This window comes from Papio anubis, chromosome 6, assembly GCF_008728515.1.
Source record: "Papio anubis isolate 15944 chromosome 6, Panubis1.0, whole genome shotgun sequence".
Lineage (NCBI taxonomy): Eukaryota > Metazoa > Chordata > Mammalia > Primates > Cercopithecidae > Papio > Papio anubis.
In genome coordinates this window covers 131,003,628-131,024,968 of record NC_044981.1, presented here as the reverse complement: position 1 = coordinate 131,024,968, position 21,341 = coordinate 131,003,628, and the positions used below count along the sequence as shown (strand labels likewise).

The 21,341-nt window shown below is 41.4% G+C and overlaps 1 protein-coding gene and 1 pseudogene across 2 annotated transcripts in view; one reads left to right on the top strand and one right to left on the bottom strand.

Moving 5' to 3' along the window:
- Window positions 1–3,282: 3,282 nt before the first annotated feature.
- Window positions 3,283–21,341, top strand: part of ENPP1 (ectonucleotide pyrophosphatase/phosphodiesterase 1) — a 115,939-nt gene continuing 97,880 nt past the window's right edge. Inside the window, exon 1 of one of the 2 annotated variants that reach the window (XM_017957412.3) lies at window positions 3,283–3,536. In XM_017957412.3, the coding sequence (XP_017812901.2) occupies window positions 3,297–3,536 (240 nt within the window). In that variant the 5' untranslated portion in view covers window positions 3,283–3,296. 2 annotated transcript variants of the gene reach the window in all.
- On the bottom strand, window positions 15,338–15,650 carry LOC108585594 (annotated as a pseudogene).

Below are 21,341 nucleotides of genomic sequence, written 5' to 3'. Positions count from 1 at the left end.
GTCCCTCAGACCATTTAGAATAAAGAAGACTGAGGCAATATTTCACTATAGGCATTGCAATGTCTATAGCTAAACCTGAAAATGGCATACCTGACTCATTTTTTTTTTTGAGACAGATTCCTGCTCTGTTGCCCAGGCTGGAGTGCAGTGGCATGATCTTGGCTCACTGGAACCTCCGCCTCCCAGGTTCAAGCAATTCTCCTGCCTCAGTCTCCAGAGTCTCTGGGGCTACAGGCATGTACCACCATGCCCTGCTAATTATTGTATTTTTAGTGGAGACGGGGTTTCATCATGTTGGCCAGGCTGGTCTCAGACACCTGACCTCAAGGGACCCACCCGCGTCAGCCTCCCAAAATGTTGGGATTACAGGCGTGAGCCACCGCGCCCGGCCTTGGCTCATTTTTCTTCCTCTGATTTTAGACTTCCAATTGGGTTTTTATAATTACCCATATAAGTCCCAACTGGCACAGATGAGGCATGAGCATTAGGTAGAGGCCACATCCTGGTGGTGTGTGTGCCAGGTCTATTCTGCAGATGTGCTACATTTTGTTTGGCTTTTAAATGTGCTACATTTTGTTTGTTTGAAGAAACTGTTACTCTGAATTTTGTAGACAACATTTTGTAACCTGGAGTATTCACACAAACATTTAAATTTCCTGCTTCTCTTGAAAAATCTGACCATCTGTCCACACTGGGCACACAATCCTGTGGAACAGATGCTGCAACCTTTAACACGACACATGGTTCGCCTTTCGCAGTGTGTATAGTGCTACCTCAGTCAATATGGCTCCTGGCATATTATGCTTTCCAAAAAAAAAAAAAGAAAGAAAAACCAGGATGTCATTAAAAAAATCTTAAAAGTAAACTAATGCCGCAGAAAAATGTTTTCCCCAGGCCCTAAGATGTTTGTGACTCTGCAGACTGCACACTGTATTTTCCAAATGTTAAGTCTTTAAAGTGGTTCGTTGCCTTGAGATGCAGACAATACACTTCTTCCACTTGTTTTGTCAGGTTCAAAACCACTTTGGATAGCGTCTCTGTTGAGTTGCTTGTAGAAGTTTTGACACTCATTTGACCAGTCTCAGTGGAGCAAATCTGTGTCCTTGAATCTGATTTTTGGAAAGAGTCAAAGGAAAATTTGGAGCCAAGTTTGGGGCAGAAAAATATGTGTGACTATGAAACAGTGAAAACCTGTTTCTCTTGGGTGGTTTGTGAGCTGACTCAAAGGTAACTTTTTTTTAAAAGTTCAATAATGCTTTGAGGGAAGGCTTTTACTTCTTCCAGATGTCAACTGCCCTTTCTACTAAGCTCTGGTAATATTGAAGCAGCTTTGTTGTCTGGGGTGACACCCGAGGTTCTTGGTCTCACGGCCACAGAGATCAAATACATGGACACACACAAAGGGTGACGTTTAGAGCAGAATTTTTAACGGGCAAAAGAAAGAGAATAGCTCTCTGCTACAGAGGGGTCCCGGAAAAATGGGTTGCCGGTACCTGGTGAAATGCAGGGGTTTTTATACGTGAGCTAGTGGGGAGGTGGTGTCTGATCTACATAAAGAGTGAAAAACCGGTTAGGACCAGGTGTGCCACCTGCATAGGGCTCAAATCTCTGGCAGCCCTGGTCCCAATCTTCTACTATATAGGCAGGTAGCTACTCCATGTTGCTTATTTCCTTCCTACTGTGCATGTGCTAAAAAAGAGGGGAGGTGGAACCCCCATGGTGGACATGCCTGGCCCCCAGTAGCCCCTTCTGTCTGTGCCGCTGCCGGCGTCTCCCGTGCAAGCTTCCAGTTTACTTACCTATGTTTGCAGCTCAATCTTCCAAGTTGCTCTTTGTTAGAAAGGAAGTGATTTCTTGGGCTGCTTTTTGTTAGAAGGTAAGCTGTGCCGAGGGCTCTTTTGCTCACACTATATGCCTAAATAATTTCTTTCTCGCTCCTGTATCAATATCGTATGTGTGACTCTATTGTGCATATATGACTTAGGTTTTAATTTTTTTGTTCACAAGTTGGTCCCATCCCCCCCCGCCCCCGCTTCCAACGACACTTGAGGAAAGATACATTTTAATTTATTTTTTTATATGGTATGCATAGTTAGAGGCCGAAAGATTGAGTTGAAGTATTCATTACTTGACGAATGAATGGATGGGTGGATGGATGAGTCAGTATAAATGAAGAGCATCCCAAGTCGACTATTTTAAAGGGAATAACATGCATTTTATATTTGTTACACATTCATTCTCATGTGTAAACATTTGTATGTATTCATGTATTCAAAATGTATTGAAAATTAATTGTTCCTTGGTCCCTGAAGTCAGTCCCGGGTATTGCAAAGTAGTTCGAAGTCACTGGTTTCCCTCTGTCTCACTTCACAAAACACTGGTGATTTTGCTCACCAACGAGCCAGAAAATGTACAAGTTCCAGAATCAAAGGTAAAACAAAACCCACCAAGAATCAGCTTACTGTTAGCGTCCTAGTTGAAAAATAAGGCTTATCAAAGTATTTCAGATTGCATTAACACTTTTGATATTGCTAGGTATCAGAGTCAACCTCAGGAGAGGGCAACACCAACTCCTGAAACCTTCAATGAAGAAAGTGTAGAAAAATAAGCAAATATACATAAAAACAATAGCGAGAAAACTCCAGAAACCACATACAACCGTGGAAAACGAAATATCCCTTACACGTGTGTACAGTATATATTAAACCCAAGTATTTTAAGTGGACGATTTCTCTCTCATAGTACCGTAGGTAGTGGGGGACAGGACTCAGAGGGGGAGAAACAGAAGGTCGCCTTCCTCCATGGTGCATTTGCATTTCCAGCCAGAAACTCACATGTCGACCCCAAGACTCCACTCTCTCCCGCCTTTGAGAAGCGGGACCGGTATCGGCGGCTGCATCCTTCTCCTCCTCCCCGCTCTATTTTGGGGCCCCATGATCTCATGCCCTCTGCAGACCACACGCTGCAATTCCAGTCCAGCCCGCGCCGTGAGGCCACGCAGGGTGATTCCTGCAAGTGTCGGGAGGGTGGCCGGGGCGCGGGGAGGGGACGGCTTGGGGGAAAGTTCAAGACACGCCCACGTAAGGGACCCAAAATAACCGACACGCAGAGTGCCCGAAATCAGACAGGAAGCCAAATAATCCGGGGCGTTGAGTCGCTTTACCCTGACTGCGAGAACCTGGTGCAGGGCGGGTAGCCAAGGATCTGACCGCGAGGGGCGGGCGCGGCGGGGCGGGGCGGCGCGGGGCCTATTAAAGGCGCGGCCGGGCGGCGGGGCCGGAGCGCCCGGGGCCACGATGGAGCGCGACGGCTGCGCGGGGGGCGGGAGCCGCGGCGGCGAGGGCGGGCGCGCTCCCCGGGAGGGCCCGGCGGGGAACAGCCGCGATCCGGGCCGCAGCCACGCCGCCGAGGCGCCCGGGAACCCGCAGGCGGCCGCGTCCTTGCTGGCCCCCATGGACGTGGGGGAGGAGCCGCTGGAGAAGGCGGCGCGCGCCCGCACTGCCAAGGACCCCAACACCTATAAAGTACTCTCGCTGGTAGGTCCGCGGCCAGGCCCCGGCGCCCGGGAGGGCTGGGAGGACGGGGAGGGCGGCGCCCAGCTCCTGCACTCGCAGTGCAGTCAGCACCGGGCCCCGGAGAGAGGCGTGACCCGGGAGTGCTTCTTCGCCCGCGCGCTCTCCTCCGCAGCCTTTACAAGTGCCCTACACCGCCGCCTCTGCCCGGTACCCTGGCAGGGCAGGATGGTTCACTCTCACTTGAATTACGGATGCCTGTGAAAGCAGACTGTTCAAAATCGTCATCCGTAGAAATACTCGACCTCCTGTCCCAGGAGAGTACGAGTTTTTAGAGGAAAAAATGACAAACGCGAACGTTGTTGGTCTTTAGAAGGTGCATCAATGTGTTGCTTCTTTTGGGGGGCTCTGGGTGCAGTATACATGACTTCACTTGGGTTAACTGATTCCAGCTGAAGAGTTAGCAGAGCTCTTTAAGTTTTATTAGGAACTTTAGGGAACACTTTTTCCCTTTGGCTCCGTTTTGGAATTTCCTTGCAGCTGCTCAGAAATTCCATGGATATTCACATTTATATGACTGTGAAGAAACCTTTATGATTCTTTGCCCACTCTTCTAACCATAGGCTACACGGTTTGTGTTGCTAACAAAAGCTACCTATTACTCCTCTGCTATTTTGCTATGACAGTTGCAGGACCCACAGTCAACTTTATGAAATGTGGGGGTTGGTTTTTATTCTGAATTCATGGTGGGAAGTGCTGATTGAGAGAAGGCCTGGATTCCTGGCTGTTATTAATTGCTGAGGCCTTGCGTAACTGTCCCCAAACCTCAGTTTCTTCTGTGTGAAAATGGGACAACATCAGCTGCCTTGTGCATTGCATGGGATTATTGTGAAAATCAAGCTGAAGTATGTAGGGAAGTAAATTGTGAAAATCAAGCTGAAGTATGTAGGGAAGTAAATTGAAAACCACAAGGAAACAGAATCATTTTTATTGTATTATATGGAAATCACAGATTTCTATGTATACTGCACCCTAAAATATATCCCTTTACATATGATTGAACAATGCTTTGTAGAAAAATTTCTAATTTTTGAAGTCTCCTTTCATTTTGTATGCATTTCCATTTTCACCGTATTTGGGATATCATGGAGATGCTATAATACTTTGAGGAATCAATCAATCTTCCTAGACTTAAGAGATGGTGTCATATACTTAGTACTTAAAAAGAAGCCTAAGGTTCAAAGAATAAGTATCCCAAGCCACATGATGTTTGCATCTGAAGATAAAATTTTGCATCTTGTAACACTGTTTGAGTCTATAATAACACTATATTGATGATAACTTAGTCTCTTGAGTCACCTTTTTAAAATTTTGTTAATGGAAGACCTTAGCTTTTACAACCTGATCACTTAAATTGTTTAGTATCAATATCTTAGGGTGTTTCACACACGACGAGATAGTCAGTAATCGTATATGGAATCTGTGTGTAACTCTAGTGTAAAACCATTTCTACATGCCTACCAATCTTTACAGGTTTTCCAATTGCAAAATTCAGTTTTTAAATTTTTCTTGCTCATTTACTTATCCATCCACAACAGATATCAGCAAAGGTCTACTTTTGGAGCAAGCTGTCCAGTCTTTGAGACCTGCAGTCAGCTGGTCAAACAGCATTCTGTGTGATGATGCTACTCTCAGCATTTGACATGGAAGTGTCCTAGGACTTACTTCCACAAGTAGGACTATTATGGACCTTTTTTTTTTTTATCGCATTAATTGGGGTCTTTTGCATCTATTGAATTGGAAAGAATTCTTACTTCGTATCTTTTGATGGAACACTGTGAGACATTAACATGCGAATGTTACCAAACAGACCTGGTTTGTGATTCATACCTGTTATCTTGGCACTTTGGGAGGCTGAGGCGGTTCCATTGCTTGAGCCCAGGAGTTTGAGACCAGCCTGGGCAACATGATGAAACCCCGTCTCTACAAAAGATACAAAAATTAGCTGGGTATGGTAGCATGCGTCTATAGTCCCAGCTACTTGGGAGGCTGACGTGGGAGATTCAGCTGAACCAGGGAAAGTTAAGGCTTCAGTGAGCCGTGATTGTGCCACTGCACTCCAGCTTGGGTGACACGATGAGACCCTTTATTGTTGAAATTGCTATTTAGCGACTGAACATAAAGTGCAAACTCGTATTCTTCTTTCCCTTCCGTACTTCAATACCTTTTTTCCCCAACCCCCTCTCTCCCCAGAACTTCCCCAAACAATGGGCTTCTGAAGGGAAAAGGCCCCAAAAACAACCTGACAATTGTCAAAGAGCTCTGGGACATGTCTTCTAGAGAGGAGCTGCAATTACAGAATTCCTTTTTTTCAGACTAAACCTCAGCACACTTTTCATAAAGCTGCAGAAATGGACTGAACTAATTGCACCCTGGGGTTGGGATTGGGAGAGGCCCACTACTGTGACCCTCAGCTACACTGTTTTAATTTAGAAGGATAAATAGAAAAATTGCCTTGCCTTGCAGAGGCAACTATGTTGCAGTGGCAATGTAATTTTTACATTATTCTGCAGTTTTCTCAGATAAACTAAAATGATGTAGATGTGTGAGAGTGGATGAAGAAGTGAGGATGCTGTCCTTCCCTGGCTTCTCCCCAGTGTGGTGTTTGATCTTAGGAGAGGGCCACCAAGCTCTGCTTTAGAGGCTTTTGGCCCTGGGCCCTGGAATGCTTATGCCTAGGTACTGAGCCAAACTGAGGAAAACAGCAAGAGGGAAAAACAAGTATTATTCTCTACATGCGTCAGTAGGTATGTTAAATATTAGATGCCTTTCCTTGCTTGTAAATGAAGTTTTGAACTGAAGTGTATTTGAACCGAGATGTATTGACTTGGAGATGTATTTAAATATCCCTTTTGTTTCTTGGCGTGGTTTTACAGGGTCATGTAATTCTCAACTACATTGCAATACGTTTCTCCAGTTAGCTCCTCAAAACATTTTTTTGTGTGTTTGTGACCTTCTGCTATGCTCATGAATACATATATCTCTGTATCTGTGTATGTGTAAAGGGCTTGTGTGTGGGTGGTGGTCACTGAAAACTACTTTCATGTTTCAGTAAAAGAGTTCTTCCTCTTCTTCTTTTTTTTTAAAATAAAAGTAGAGAGTCTGGCCCAAGTTTGAGGACTGCAACCCAGGAGCGTAGATTCAAGTTGCCCTGAGTATATGCTCCTATTAGCAGCAGTTACAGATGGTTTTTTAAAGGAAAAGAGAAGAGGCAGTTCCTAAGTTGTTTATCAAGCATTTATGTTACAATAATAAGCTATTGGTTGGCTATACATTGTTCTTTGTATCACAGATTCCAGGAACACTAGACAGTGGGTGAAGCAGCTGTCAGGAATAAAATGCTTTTAAATAATTGCCCCTGGGAATGGCTGCAGTGAGATGTGACAGAAGTCCCATGCTTGTGTCCGTCTGGGCCTGATACATTTTGCATAGTTCACATATCTCAGATGGCTCTGAGCAATTTTTCTTTCTCATTTCCTCCTTTTAATAAAAATCTTTCTCTTCTGAAAATACTGATCAGCATTTTGGATGTAAGTTTGTCCCACATGGCCGGGAAGGCTCATTTCTGGATAATCTTGTCCCATGTCAGAGGGAATGGGATGGGCAGAAGTATATAACTTAAGAACTTAGTGAGGCTCCAAGGCTAAATCGGTTGGCAACAATTCAGGGATTGGATTAAACAATAAGGGGACAGAGCAGTGGGGTCTCAGGCCATTCACTTACACTGGAGTTGAGGCGTGTTGGGTCATTTCTAAGCATCTAGCTATTGTGATAAGTTTTTTGTTATAGAATTTTGTGGTAGACTTTAGACATCTTGAAATACAAAGCGTAATCAATTTAAGAATCAAAAAGATGACACAAATAAGGACAATTATCAACAAAACAACTTGAAGTACAAATATGAAAAGTGTTTCTATTCCCGAAGGTAACCAAATGAATATTTTAATCCACTTCTTGTCGGGGTCTAAAGAACAAAGTGTTGAAGATCTCCACTGAGAAAGATGTCCACTTAGGAAGGGCAGCCTGATATTGGCCCTTCTCACATGGCTGGAGGGAGTCCTTTATTTGATGGCATTTTCCATTAAACAAAATCTCCAGGTTGGAGACCATGATCTTTGATGTTTTTCTCTCCTGAGAGCTTGCTGTTAAAAGAATCCTTAATTAATTTAGAATTTTCAGTGAGAAACTTATAAGGCCTTGGCAATAATGAAGAGTTATCACCTTGTTAATGGAAAAACTAAACTCTGTAAAATATTTTAAAGAGGTTTATCCTGAGCCAAGATGAGTGACTGTGGCTCAGGGAAACACTTTCTCGAGGAGTCCTGAGAACGTGCACCAGAGGCAATTGGATTACTGTTTGTTTTTATATATTTTGGGGAGGCAGGAGTTACTGGCAGAGACATAAATCAGTACATGAAAGGTATACATTGATTCCATATGAAAAGGTGGGATGTCTTAGAGCAAGGGCTTACAGGTTATTTATTCAGCGTGTTCAGAGATACTTTTTTTTTTTTTTTTTGAGACAGAGTCGTGCTCTGTTGCCCACGCTGGAGTGCAATAGCACGATCTCAGCCCACTGCAACCTCCCCCTCCTGGGTTCAAGTGATTCTCCTGTCTCAGCCTCCCAAGTAGCTGGGATTACATGCACACACTGCCATTCCTGGCTAATTTTTTGTATTTTAGTAGAGACAGGGTTTCACTGTGTTGCCTAGGCTGGTCTTGAACTCCTGAGCTCAGGCAATCCACCCCTGTTAGCCTCCCAAAGTGCTGTTATTATAGGTGTGAGCCACTGTGCCTGGTAATTCAGAGATTCTTTAATTTTCAGTTGATTCAAGGAGTAAGACTCTGTCTGAAACTTGGTATCAACAGAAAGGGATGTTATGGCCATGTGTGATGGCTCAAGCCTGTAATCCCAGCACTTTGGGAGGCTGAGGCGGGCGGGATCATTTGAGGTCAGGTGTTCAAGACCAGAATGACCAACATGGTGAAACCCCATCTCTACTAAAAATACAAAAAACTAGCAGGGCATCGTATTACGTGCCTGTAGTCCCAACCACTTGGGAGGCTGAGGCAGGAGAATCGCTTGAGCCCGGGAGGCTGAGGTTGCAGTGAGCAGAGATTGCACCATTGCACTCCAGCCCAGGTGACAGAGAGCAAGACTGTGTCTCAAAAAAAAAAAAAAAAAAAAAAAAAAAAAAGTGATGTCAGTTAAGCATGCTATGTAGCAAGATTGATCATTTGCAGACATGACTTAACCCTCTCCTGGCATAGCCTTAAGGTCTTTTTTATAACTTGATGTCTTATTGCCACAGAGAACTGTTTTTGCACTCTTATTTCTATTGTAACATTAATGCTGGTCAGTTGTTGCATCTAATCTCCAAAAGGGAGGGAGTATAATGAGCTGTGTTTGACCTCTTTACCTGTTTTGTCTGAGAACTCAGTTTTTGAGGTTTCTCTGGGGTCTCCTTGGCCAAGAGTGGGTCCACTCAGTTGGTCGAGGGCTTTGGATTTTATTTTTAGTTTACAACTTTTCAGGAGAGCTGGTTCATAGGCTCCTTCATCCAGGTGCTTGGATCTTTCCATTCTTATTTCAAAAGGAGAAAGCTGATGTTTTCCAAGCAGGGTAGAATGTAAGTTAAGCAAATGGAAGAGCCTTAGGCCAGGGAAGGTTAAAGCTTTCTGTAAGCTTTGCCAATTAACTTTTCATTATTCCGTTTATTTATTCTTCCACTCTGGAAGACTGAGTGTGGTTTGCACAATGGAAATGCCGATCCATCCAATCTCAATCAGCTTCAACCACACAAGATAAGATTTCTTTTTTTTTTTTTTTTTTTGAGACAGAGTCTCGCTCTGTGGCCCAGGCTGGAGTGCAGTGGCTGGATCTCAGCTCACTGCAAGCTCCGCCTCCCGGGTTTACGCCATTCTCCTGCCTCAGCCTCCCGAGTAGCTGGGACTACAGGCGCCCGTCACCTCGCCCGGCTAGTTTTTTGTATTTTTTAGTAAAGACGGGGTTTCACCGTGTTAGCCAGGATGGTCTGGATCTCCTGACCTCGTGATCCGCCTGTCTCGGCCTCCCAAAGTGCTGGGATTACAGGCTTGAGCCACCGCGCTGGGCCACAAGATAAGATTTCTGGCGGAGCATAGTGGCTAATGCCTGAAATCCCAGAACTTTGGGAGGCTGGTGTGGGAGGATTGCTTGAGCTCAAGAGTTCACAACCAACCTGAGCAACGTAGTGAGACCTTATCTCCACAACATGTGGTAGGACTTCCAAGAATGGAGAATGCAGTGAGTTCATGCTGGTACCAAGCACTGATTTTAGAGAAAAACACCAGGGGGTGGTGGGAAGTCACTGTGAATCCTGCTGACCTAAAGAAAAAAAAAAAACCAGGGCTAAAGTAATATAATTAAAGAGTTTTATTTGGGCCAAGTTTGAAGAATGCAACCCAGGAGCATAGATTCAAGCTGCCCTGAGTGTGTGCTGTGAAAGAGTTCTTTCTAAGAGGCAGAAGCTGGCATTATTTGAGATTTGGGTGTAAAAATTAAAATTCAGTTAGCTTCCTTTTCCTTCCCTTATAATCTATTATCTGAACTCTAGAATACAGAAGGAAGAATGTTCAAGCTAAGTCTCTGCTCTTAATCAGACTTGGAGTTGACATTGTTCCTTTGGTTTATAAAATTTGTTTGTCCAGCCATAGTTGAACATTTTATTTCAAAATTACCAGAGCATCTTAAGAGGCTAGAGAAGTGTCCACAGTGTCCTTTATGGTATTTGTTTCACATGTTCTAATAAAATACATAAAGGATTCCTAGGAACCCAAGACTGTTGTGTTTACTATTAGGCAGAAGATAGTACCTGACACTCAGTGTCAGCTTTTAATTGCTTGAATGAATGTACTGCATTTTTAGTTAGACTGAGCCCCACTTTGACTTGGAAACGAGGAAGGTGGGAAGACTGAATACACAAGCAGGGACCCATAGGGTCTGTGATGGTCAGGAATCCAAATAGAGATGACACTTGGATATAAATTCCGGGGTAAGATTAAAACTGGGATATAATTTTATTTGGGTATAGGGAGATGGAGGAGGTAGTGAAGGAACAGAAGTACCCAACTAAGGTGAGGGTGCCTAAGAAGAAGGCAGACAGGGCCTCTGATAACTTGGATTCAGAATCAGAAATCTAGTCAGTGAACCTTCTCTCAGGTACAAACAGTCCAAGTGTGGCAGTCGGCATGTATGAAGGAGAGCCTCCTTCACTTACACCAAGGCCTCTTTGGTTTTGGTAACTTTGTTGCCACATCCTGAATTCGGTCTTTGTGATTCTTGTAGACTGCGCGATCTTCTTCAGCATTGCTTTCTGTCCCTTCTTTTCTTCTGCCTTGAATCTTGTTCTGGTATTTCTTTCTCACCATTTATAGCTCAGCTGTTTCCACTTCATGTTGTGTCTTTCTCAGGGATAGGCAGCTACTGTTTTAAAAACACTTTGCTAATTTCTCTTGTGTTTCACTTGTTGAGTTAACTTTGGACACTCAGTTTTGTCATGTCCTGCCCCCATCATATCCTAATCATGACTCTGAAGAAAATCCCTGGTGGTCACATTGACAGACCGTATGTGTTATGTATAATAAAGAACTGGGGGCCATTAACCTTTCTAGAACATTTACAGAAACTTTTATCTATAAGCTTTTTTTTTTTTTTTTTTTTTTTTTGAGACGGAGTCTCACTCTGTTGTGCAGGCTGAAGTGCAGTGGTGTGAACTTGGCTCACTGCAACCTCTGTCCGGCTCCCGGGTTCAAGTGATTCTCCTGCCTCAGCCTCCTGAGTAGCTGGGATTACAGTCGCGAACCACCACACTTGGCTAATTTTTTTTTTTTTGTATTTTTAGTAGAGACAGTGTTTCACCATGTTGGCCAGGCTGGTCTCGAACTCCTGACCTCAAGTGATCTGCCTGCCCCGGCCTCCCAAAGTGCTGGGATTATAGGTGTGAGCCACTGCACCGGCTCTATCAGCTTTTCATCTTCATCCAGCTGACTCTTATATCTTAAGTAGCAATATTAAAGGTAAATGAAAATAGTTTCATACTCAGTTTTGCTCTCAAGCTTGATGAATACCACTGTAAAATATTTGTGTGATAGTTAAGATACAGCAAATGTATTTCATCTATATTGTCGCCTTTTTGTACAAGCCAGAGAACTTTATCATGATTTATAACTTCTTTTTTTTTCTTGCTATGGGGAGAGGCATTTTAAGTTCCAGACAACTTAGGAACAAATAAGCGTTTGGAATACAACTTGTAATTAGAGATCTGCTTTTGGTTAAAATAAGCATGCCTCTATCAACCATAAAATATCCCCCAAACAAGAAAAAATAAACAAGAAACGTTTAGCAAATGAGCTCAGGGCCGAACATAGATTACTCTTCTAAGCATAAATCTTGTGCAACAAAACCTGATACTCAGAATTCTGACCCAACTCGAAAATCCCTTGTCATTAGATAAAAACTAAGTTATGCATTTACCAAGGAAAGACAGTGTAGTAACACATTTAAAGTTTTTCGAAAGAGTGACCAGAATGTTTAGTTAAATATTAATGAGAAGACTATTTTCTGAGTATTCTAGTTATCTGAGATTTAGTTATAACAATTAAGATAATATCTGTAGTGTCTTTGAAAAATTATTTTTACCTTTTTTTACTTTTAGTTTTTAGAAGCGTTGGTAGAAATGTAGGTGGTAGAAGTTTAGATGGTTATAATCATTTTTGTAGCACTTGGCAGTTTTAAAAAGCATTTCCCATATATTTTTGATTGATCCTCAATACTCAACAACTGTGAAGTAGGAAAGTATGATGACAGTCAATTCTGCTTTACAGATAAGGAAGCTGAGACTAAGTCAGGGAGTCAGTCAGGTTTCCATGCAAACAGTATTGTGCATAAAAACCACCTGAGAAGTGTTAAAGACAGAGATTCCTAGGCTCCAACCTCAGCGATTATGATTTATTAGATTTGGAATGGACCCAAAGAATCCTTACTTTTTAACAAGCACCTCAAGTTATTCAGATGTAGGTGACTCAATTACTCTACTTCTAGCAACAATGGGCTAAATTTATAGGCAAAAGCCACACCATCAGTAAGTAATAGACTATGATGGTAACTGGAAGGACTTTTATCTACAGATTTTTATCATGGACTAATAGCTAAATGTTATATTCTATTCATCAAGCTTGGGCCTGCTGTTGGGTTTCCAACTCTCCTTTGCCTGCTTCAGTATAACAATATGTAATTAGAACCTAAGAAATTTCTGGTGTGGTGATGCTAAAGATTGCCTCTATATTGAGATATATATGTGTCTTTGGTAGTTCAGTGACTAAATTTTCCTGGGTGGAAGCCAAAATTAGTGCACTTTATTAGTGTGAAGTCAACAATCAGCTGTTTCTGTGAGCTTCCAAAGTAGGTATACTTTTGGGAAATTATGCTTTTCTTCTTAGAGTTTCCTTCTTGGCTTATTTTTAAGTGTAGTAGAATAGAAAAATAGAGAGCTCTGATAGAAAGTGATTTTGGGCTGTGTGAGGTGGCTCATGCCTCTAAAGGGGAGGCCAAGGCAGGATGATCAGTTGAGGCCATAATTTAAGATCAGCCTGGGCAATATAATGAAACCCCATGTCTCACTCTCTCTCTCTCAATCTCTCTCTGTCTCTCTTTCTCTCTCTCCGTGTGTGTGTGTGTGTGTGTGTAGATGTAGATATATATATATATATACACACACACACACACACACACACAGTGTGTATGTACATATCTCCATATTATATATATATAATATGTATAAGAAAGTCATTTTGGAGGAAGTAAATTGTCACAGCGAATTGTCACAAGTGTTTCTCATTTATGGATTGACCATTTTCTCACTGTATTTCAGGACTTTGCACAGACTTAGCTGGCAAACATCCTATCACAGTTGTGATTTGAGAGTCTTGAAAAAAAATCACTCTATCTTGGTTTTCAGGTGAATATTTTTGAGAAAGTAGCTTGTTCCTAACAGTGTATTTCCCGACCCCCCCTCCTGCTTAGAAAGGTTTTTTTGACATTAGCAAGCATCTGAGGGTCTTGATGATTTTTTATGGCTAGAGAGAGAGAACTGAAAAGAAACTCAGTAGATTAAGACATTATTTGCCCTTTCACTATGTTGACCTTTACACTGTGGTATTAAAGGAGTGATGGCACCTTAGCAGAAATCATTGCAGTGGCACCAGGTGTACAAGTAGTCATGCCCTTGCAATAAAAAAAAAAGGCCATTTCACTAAAAAGAACACCTTAGATGAAGCAATAAAAATGTCCTTGATGAGGACGGGCACAGAGATTTATGCCTGTAATCCCTGCAATTTGGGAGGCTGAGACGGGCGGACCACGAGGTTGGGAGATGGAGACCATCCTGGCTAACATGGTGAAACCCCGTCTCTACTAAAAATACAAAAAAAATTAGCCGGGCATGGTGGTGGGCACCTGTAGTTCCACCTACTTGGGAGGCTGAGGCAGGAGAATGGCATGAACCCGGGAGGCGGAGATTGCAGTGAGCTGGGATTGCGCCACTGCACTCCAGCCTGGGCGACAGAGCAAGACTGCATCTCAAAAAAATAAATGTCCTTGATGAAGCAGATTTAATAATCTCAAACCTAGATTGCCTGTCTTTTTGATATTCTATGTGACACAATTGGAAGTATGCATGTAGCATATCTGCTGCATACTGAAGTACTGTTTTCTAGAGGAAAAGCAGCTGTGCAGTTGTTTAAGTTGCAAGCTGAACTAATTTTTTTTTCAAAGAACACCATTTTTATTTGAAAGAACTGACAAGCTTTTTATTTAGACTTAATTATTTGACATATTTTCTCAAAAATGAGTGATGTTAGTTTGTCCCTTCAAGGAAAACCTATGAAACTATCAGTTGTCTATGATAAAATCTGAGCTTCCAAGCAAAAATTGAATTTTGAAAAACTTGTATTTGCCATTTGAGTATCACAGCTTACTGATCCTTATACAAAATTGATGAAGATAGTGAGGAATGTGTGTTTTTTTTCATATTGTTTAATGACATGTGTTAACATTTGGAAGAATGATAAAACTTAGTGAACCAATATTTTCCAAAGGACGAGTGGATGATGTTACAAAATTATGCATTGGTATAATTTCCATTCAAAGTGCAAGATAGACTAATGGATTTTAATGTAACAGTATGAAAAGTTCAGTAATACCTTTTCCATTTTTATGCCATAATTTACTTTTTTAATAAGACAAATATAAGATAAAAATTAATTCAAGAGCACAGATATATGCATACTATCAAAATAAATACAATGTGGTTTATAAATGAGAACAAATTACCAATGCACAGTATTTCAGAAGTTGAAAAGGTGACACTAACAGTGTTAAATACACAGCCTTTTATTTATATTCTTCAGATTCAGTTTTTTTTGGTGCATTTAATATAAAGATGAGGAGTTTATTTTGCAACCTAAAAATATTTACTTATTGAAACTGTATTAATACTTTAATAAACTATATGAAAAAGATAATGAGACAAACGTGCATTTGTGGAACTGCATGTCAGTCAGCCAGTTCCCTTCAGAGGGATTTCTCAGCGTTACCTCATTCATCTGTGAGGACACAGAGCAGTCCCTGTTTAGATACACACATTTGTCTACTGCTCCAGCATGGCCAGCCCCCCACTTCTTGATGGTTTTTTTCTGCTGTGAATGTGCATGTCCAGTTGTCTTCTTCACAGAGCAGACATTTGCCTTCCTCATCCACCAGCCATTGGAGGAGGACTAGGGCCACGCAAATGATTGATTCGACCCACTCTTTGGGGAGGATTTCCCTGTGGCCCTCTTCCATCATCATATCTGGAATCAGATGAGTTTCCATAGCTTCTTTTTTTTTTTTTTTTTTTTTTTCACATCTTGCTGAAGCAGAGTTTTGAAAAGCAAGACCACAAACTCTGCTATTCCCCAGAAGAAATCTGTTATCAAAGATAATCTCCATGGAGACTGACTCCAGCTGTCCAACACTTGTCAGTTCGAGATGTAAACCATCTTACCCCCCTTCCCTGCTTCGGAGCAACTAGCCACAGTTTAAGAAATTACTACTTTTAGAATTTTGGTGTGGTTTTAAGGAAGAATGTCCATAATCATCTGAAAAGGCATCTCAGGGTTGTTAGTAACTTTTAGAAGTATAATGGGATCCTGATAAGAAAAATTTTGTGAATATATTTACAAATATTTAGGAAATAGGTGTATATTCAGTAATATTTTCAGTAATATTTTTAAAAACTAGGGGATGTGAGGGCGATCTGGCTGCGACATCTATCACCTCATTGATCGCCAGGGCTGATTTGGCTGATGTGGCTGGCTAGGCGGGTGTCTCCTTCCTCCCTCACTACTCCACATGTGTCCCTCCCGAAGATGTGCACTCGGTTGAAGAAGACGACCATCTTCCATAGACGAGGACCAGTCTTTGGTCAAGGGTATATGAGTAGCTGCACTCCCCTGCTAGGACCTCCAAACAAACTCTCAAGAACTGGGGAGAGGAGAGTGAAAATTAACCTAGTTACAATGATTGTATCTTTACATTCTTTTATAGATTTCAAAATACTTCTGCACCTCCTACCTCATTAGTCCAAACCACAGCCCTGCTGTTATCCATCCCCGTGTTAGAGATGAAAAAATCATGGCTCAGAGAAAGTCTGGAGACTTTCCAAGATCACAAAATTAATAATTCTGTTAATCTCATCTCTGTAGTTTACTGGTGAATAGTTTTGGAGTCAGACAAAGTCAGACTTAAATCCTGGTACTGTTACTAGCTGTTTGAATATAGACCAAAAAGTTTCCCAAATAGTACCACAACTGTACCATAGAGACAAAATCATATTAGAGTGTGTTAGGATAAGTAAATTATAATGTGTACAAAATGGTACATAATGTACCCTGAATAAGTGTTTTTTTTTTTTTAATTGTTGTTGTTATTGATAAGCTTCAGTGTGACTGAGAATTTTTATTTTTCCTTACTCAGAAGGCACTTTATATCCTTACTACCCAAAGTGTGGTCTGCAGACTGACATATCAGCATTATCCTCTTAGAATTTGTAAGAAATGCAGAATCTCGGGCCCCACCCCAGACCCACCAAACCAAGATCTGCATTTTCATAGATCCTCAGAGGTTTGTCTGCACAATTAAGTTTGGCTATCAACACTCCATAAGGCTATGAGACAGCACAGAAGGCACCACATCTGGAATTTCCGTAGCTGGGAATTCTAATTAACCCTCGCTGTGCCACTGACTTCATACGTGATGTTGTGATTAGAAACCTAAAACAAAATGAAAAAACTCGGTGGGCCTCCATGACCTCAACTGTAATTGCATTAGGTTGAATCGGTGCTACCGTGGTTTGCATTTGGCCCCTTCTGAGAACCTCAGTGGTACATGGATACAAGTAGCCTGATTGCTTTTGCACATATAGAACACGGCATAGTCTCCTCCCTCTGTATATGCAGTCTGCGTCTTTCAGGAACCTGCCTGTGCTCTCGTTTGTTGCTTATAATTTAATTACCTTCTTTTACTCTGCACTGGCTTGTCCTTTAATTGCTCTTTATTGCCCTTAGCTTTGCCAGTCTTCTATCTTTGCTGTTACCTGATAACATTCAGATGTTTTTCCAATTCAGCCATCCATCTATTAAAATATCATGTAGATGGTGCTTTTCATTGCACCATCAATGGAACTTTCCAATTCCAAGTTTCCACTGCAGTCCCCTCTCAACAATCGACAGTATACTTGACACAAAACCAAAACAAAGGAATCTTATACGAATGCTTTTTCAGGTGATGTAAAATGAGGTTAAATGTCCTTGACCCAGAGTTTATTCCATAATACTTTATCATCCAAACACACTAGCTTCCTATAAACTGCCACCCAGCACCATTTTGATTAGAATCTCTGGGGTCCTAGGAAATGGGTGAATGAAATATTCATGTGGGAACATGTGGTTTAGGAGCATTATGGATAGACTCTGTTGGTCTTATCTACTTTTGGATTAGTCAGGGAAATAAGCAGGAGACAACTCTACTTGGACACGATTTATTTGAATACCTTACTAATCAGCATAAAGGAGGTAAATGTGAAGAATATTGACATATATAAGTATTTATACATTTGTTATCTCTTAGAAACTTTCAAAGAAAAAGAATATTGACTATTATGGAATGATTCAAGCAAAGGTCTTCAGAGACAGGGATCAATCATGTAAAGGGTCTAAACTTGAATCACAAGAATCATTTGCTACGTGACCTTTGAACAATTACTTTCTTTCTTTGACTTTCAGTTTCCTTAACTGTAATATGAGAGGTTGGATTAGATGGGTTCCTTCTAGTTCTAAAATATTTGTTTTGAGAACTTATAATATTTTCCCACTTGTTATAAAAATACTATCTATTGCAAAAAATTCAGAAAATATAAAAAAGTATAAAGAAGAAAATGAAAATTGCTTTTGGATTTTTTCCCCTCTAGGACTTTTCTGTGTGTACGTATCACTTTTTTTTTTTTTTTTTAAAAAACAAAGATGAGATAACTTTGTGCATATTATTCTGTTGCCTTTTTTCATTTATAATCCACTATGAAAGTTTACTATTGATAGACAGCTTTCTAATGTACTTTTCATAAGTAGGATTTTGAGATTTTTATTTTAGTATCCTCAATTCAATAGGTAATCTTTGAAACTATTTCTATGCATACTTTAGACATTCTCAGTCCCCAAGAATTTTCAGCTTTTTGGTATGTGTTTATTTTCTGTTTTATTCATTCCTCAGCTCCACCTCTGTTGCTCATGTCTCTTTCTCATGGTGAGAGTATTAGGTTTTCTAAAATAATAACTTCTCTGCATTATGTTTCCGCTCAGAATTTTTCTGGGACTGCCACAGCACACAATGAGAAAATATATACTCCTAAGCTGAGACTAGTTTTTATTTCCCATACTCGGGGTAAGAGTAGACGTTAATCACTACTCTTGTGGGGCTCACCATGAATAGTTGCATCCATTCGTAGCAGTGCTGAAAGTCTGTGACATATGTGTTCAGTCATTTATGAGTTAATATTTGTCAACCTCTTAGAGTAGACCTTGCTGGTAGTAAGTGCTATGTGTGTTCATTAAATACATACATACCTATTTGTGTTTACTATTTGTCCGGCCCTATGCTAAGCACTTATCTCCTTTAATGGGTACAGTTCTGTGAGGTAGGAGGGAGCAAACCTGTTGGCTTGGGATTGTCTGTCTGGCCTAGCTGCCATACCTCAGTGGGACTCAGTATCCTGTATGTTGTATAGTATATGCATATATTTTGTGCATACTTTGTATTTAGGAGTTTGTAGGACTCAGATATGTTTCAGTCAACTGCTGCTCTGATGGTACTTTGCCAGTTTAGAGAGTCAAAAAAGGACTGAAGATGCATATCTCTGTTCAGCATTCCACACCTCTGAAGCATGCCTTCCATGACATTCAGCTCAGCCTTGTACAGTTCTCCAAATACACTTTGTACAGATTATATCTGTTTTCTACCCCAGAGTGATTTGTTTAACCTCTCCTTTTCTCACCCAACATCAGGCACCCACCAAGACCCAACTCAATGTGTCCTCTCAAAAGAAACATTCCTTAGATGTTCTTTGGCCCCATCTTCCTGTCCCAGAACCACTCAATTGCTACTGAATCCTGTTGAGGCCATAGAGCTTAGTGAGTAGGGGCCAGACCCTGGAGCCAGATTACTGGAGTGTAAATCACATCTCTGCCAATAATTGCTTTGGGTCTTTGGGCAGGTCCCTTAACTTCTCTGTGTTGTAGCTTCCTTGCCTATTAAATGGAGATAATAATAGTAGGTACCTCATAGGTTTGTTTTGAGGGTTAGATGGATTCGTATTTATAAACTAATGAGAAGAATGCCTGATAGTAGATGCTAGATCAGGGTTCAATATTGTTATTGCTGTGGCTTGTAACTTATTTAACAAATATGTAGAGTTTCTACTGTGTAGGCAGTCTGGTGCAAGAGGCTGGGGGCTAAATGGTCAAAGGGAAAGTTTACTTACGTCTGTTTTTTGGGTTTTATCCGAGGGGACCAGATACTTATCAAAGAATTACACAAGAATATCTCAAGTTGCAGCTGAAATAATTGCAGCCCAGAAGCTGTGTACGGGTTAGAGAGGGAATAGTGAGGGGGAATTAGCCTTGTCCGGGAGGTCTGAGAAGGCATTTCTTAGGAAGTGACAGGCAAGCAGAAGAGGATTATGAGATAAGGCAGCAGCAGGGAAAAGGCCCTGGGAGAGGAGACGACATGGCCCATCCCAGAGCTTGGAGGAGGCCAGGATGGCTGGTGTGCAGCGCTGAGTGGAGTGTAATGGGGGTGAGGTGGGAAATGTTGCCAGAGCCATCTCCAGGCAGGATTTTTGTTGTTGTTGTTGTTGTTGTTGTTTTTTGAGACGGATTCTCGCTCTGTCACCCAGGCTGTAGTGCAATGGTGCCATCTTGGCTCACTGCCACCTCTGCCTCCCAGGTTCAAACAATTCTCCTGCCTCAGCCTCCCGAGTAGCTGGGATTACAGGCGCCCACCACCACGCCCAGTGAATTTTTGTATTTTTAGTAGAGATGGGGTTTCACTGTGTTGGCTAGGCTGGTCTTGAACTCCTGACCTCGTGATCCACCCTCCTTGGCCTCCCAAAGTGCTGGGATTACAAGTGTGAGCCACTGCACCCAGCCGATTTTTGTTTTAAGAGCAATTGGAGGCCAGGCACAGTGACTCACACCTGTAATCCCAACATTTTGGGAGGCCGAGGCAGGCGAATCACTTGAGCCAAGAGTTCAAGACCAGCCTGGGCAACATGGTGAAACCCCATGTCTACCAAAAATACAAGAATTAGCCCATCATGGTGGCACACACCTATAATCCCAGCTACTCGGGAGACTGAGGCACCAGAATTGCTTAAACCCGGGAGGTGGAGGTTGCAGTGAGCCAAGATGGTGCCACTACGCTCCAGCCTGGGTGACAGAGCGAGACTATGTCTCAAAAAAAAAAAAAAAAGCAATTGAAAGCCATTGAAAATCACTGAAATATTTTTCTGTTTGGTTTCTTTTTACTTTTGTTCTTAGTGACAAGACAACGTCTGATTTACTTTTGGAAAAGTTATTTTATAATAGCTTTAGTGGCACAAACAAATCAACAGGAGCCTGAAAACTGTAATAGCTTTAGTGGCACTAGCAAATCAAAGGGAGCCTGAAAAAAAAAGAACATATTGTCTTTTTTGTTGTTGTTGTTAATTGACCACTTTGTAACTTTTTTTTTCCTGCCAGATTTTGAGTTCATAGATGTGTTCACTCCAAGATGATAACCACTAGCTACATGTGGCTATTTAAATTAAAATTTTATTTAATTAAAGTTTAATGAAGTAAAAAGTTTAGTTCCTCAGTCACATTTGCCACATCCGTACTGCTGTGCAATGGCACATGGCTAGTCACTTTCATATTGACGATATAGATGTGTGGGACATTTTTAGCATCTTAAAATCTTATCTTGGATAGCATGTAAAAATTGTGATATTATAGTTTTTAAAAAATACCTTGATAGTTCTCCAATTAACACTGATGAAAATGTACATAGTACTTGTTCAAGAAACATTTACCAGAAGACAAATTAAAAGGGTTAACATATCAATGTTCTTATAAATATTATAAGATTCCTTATCCAAATGA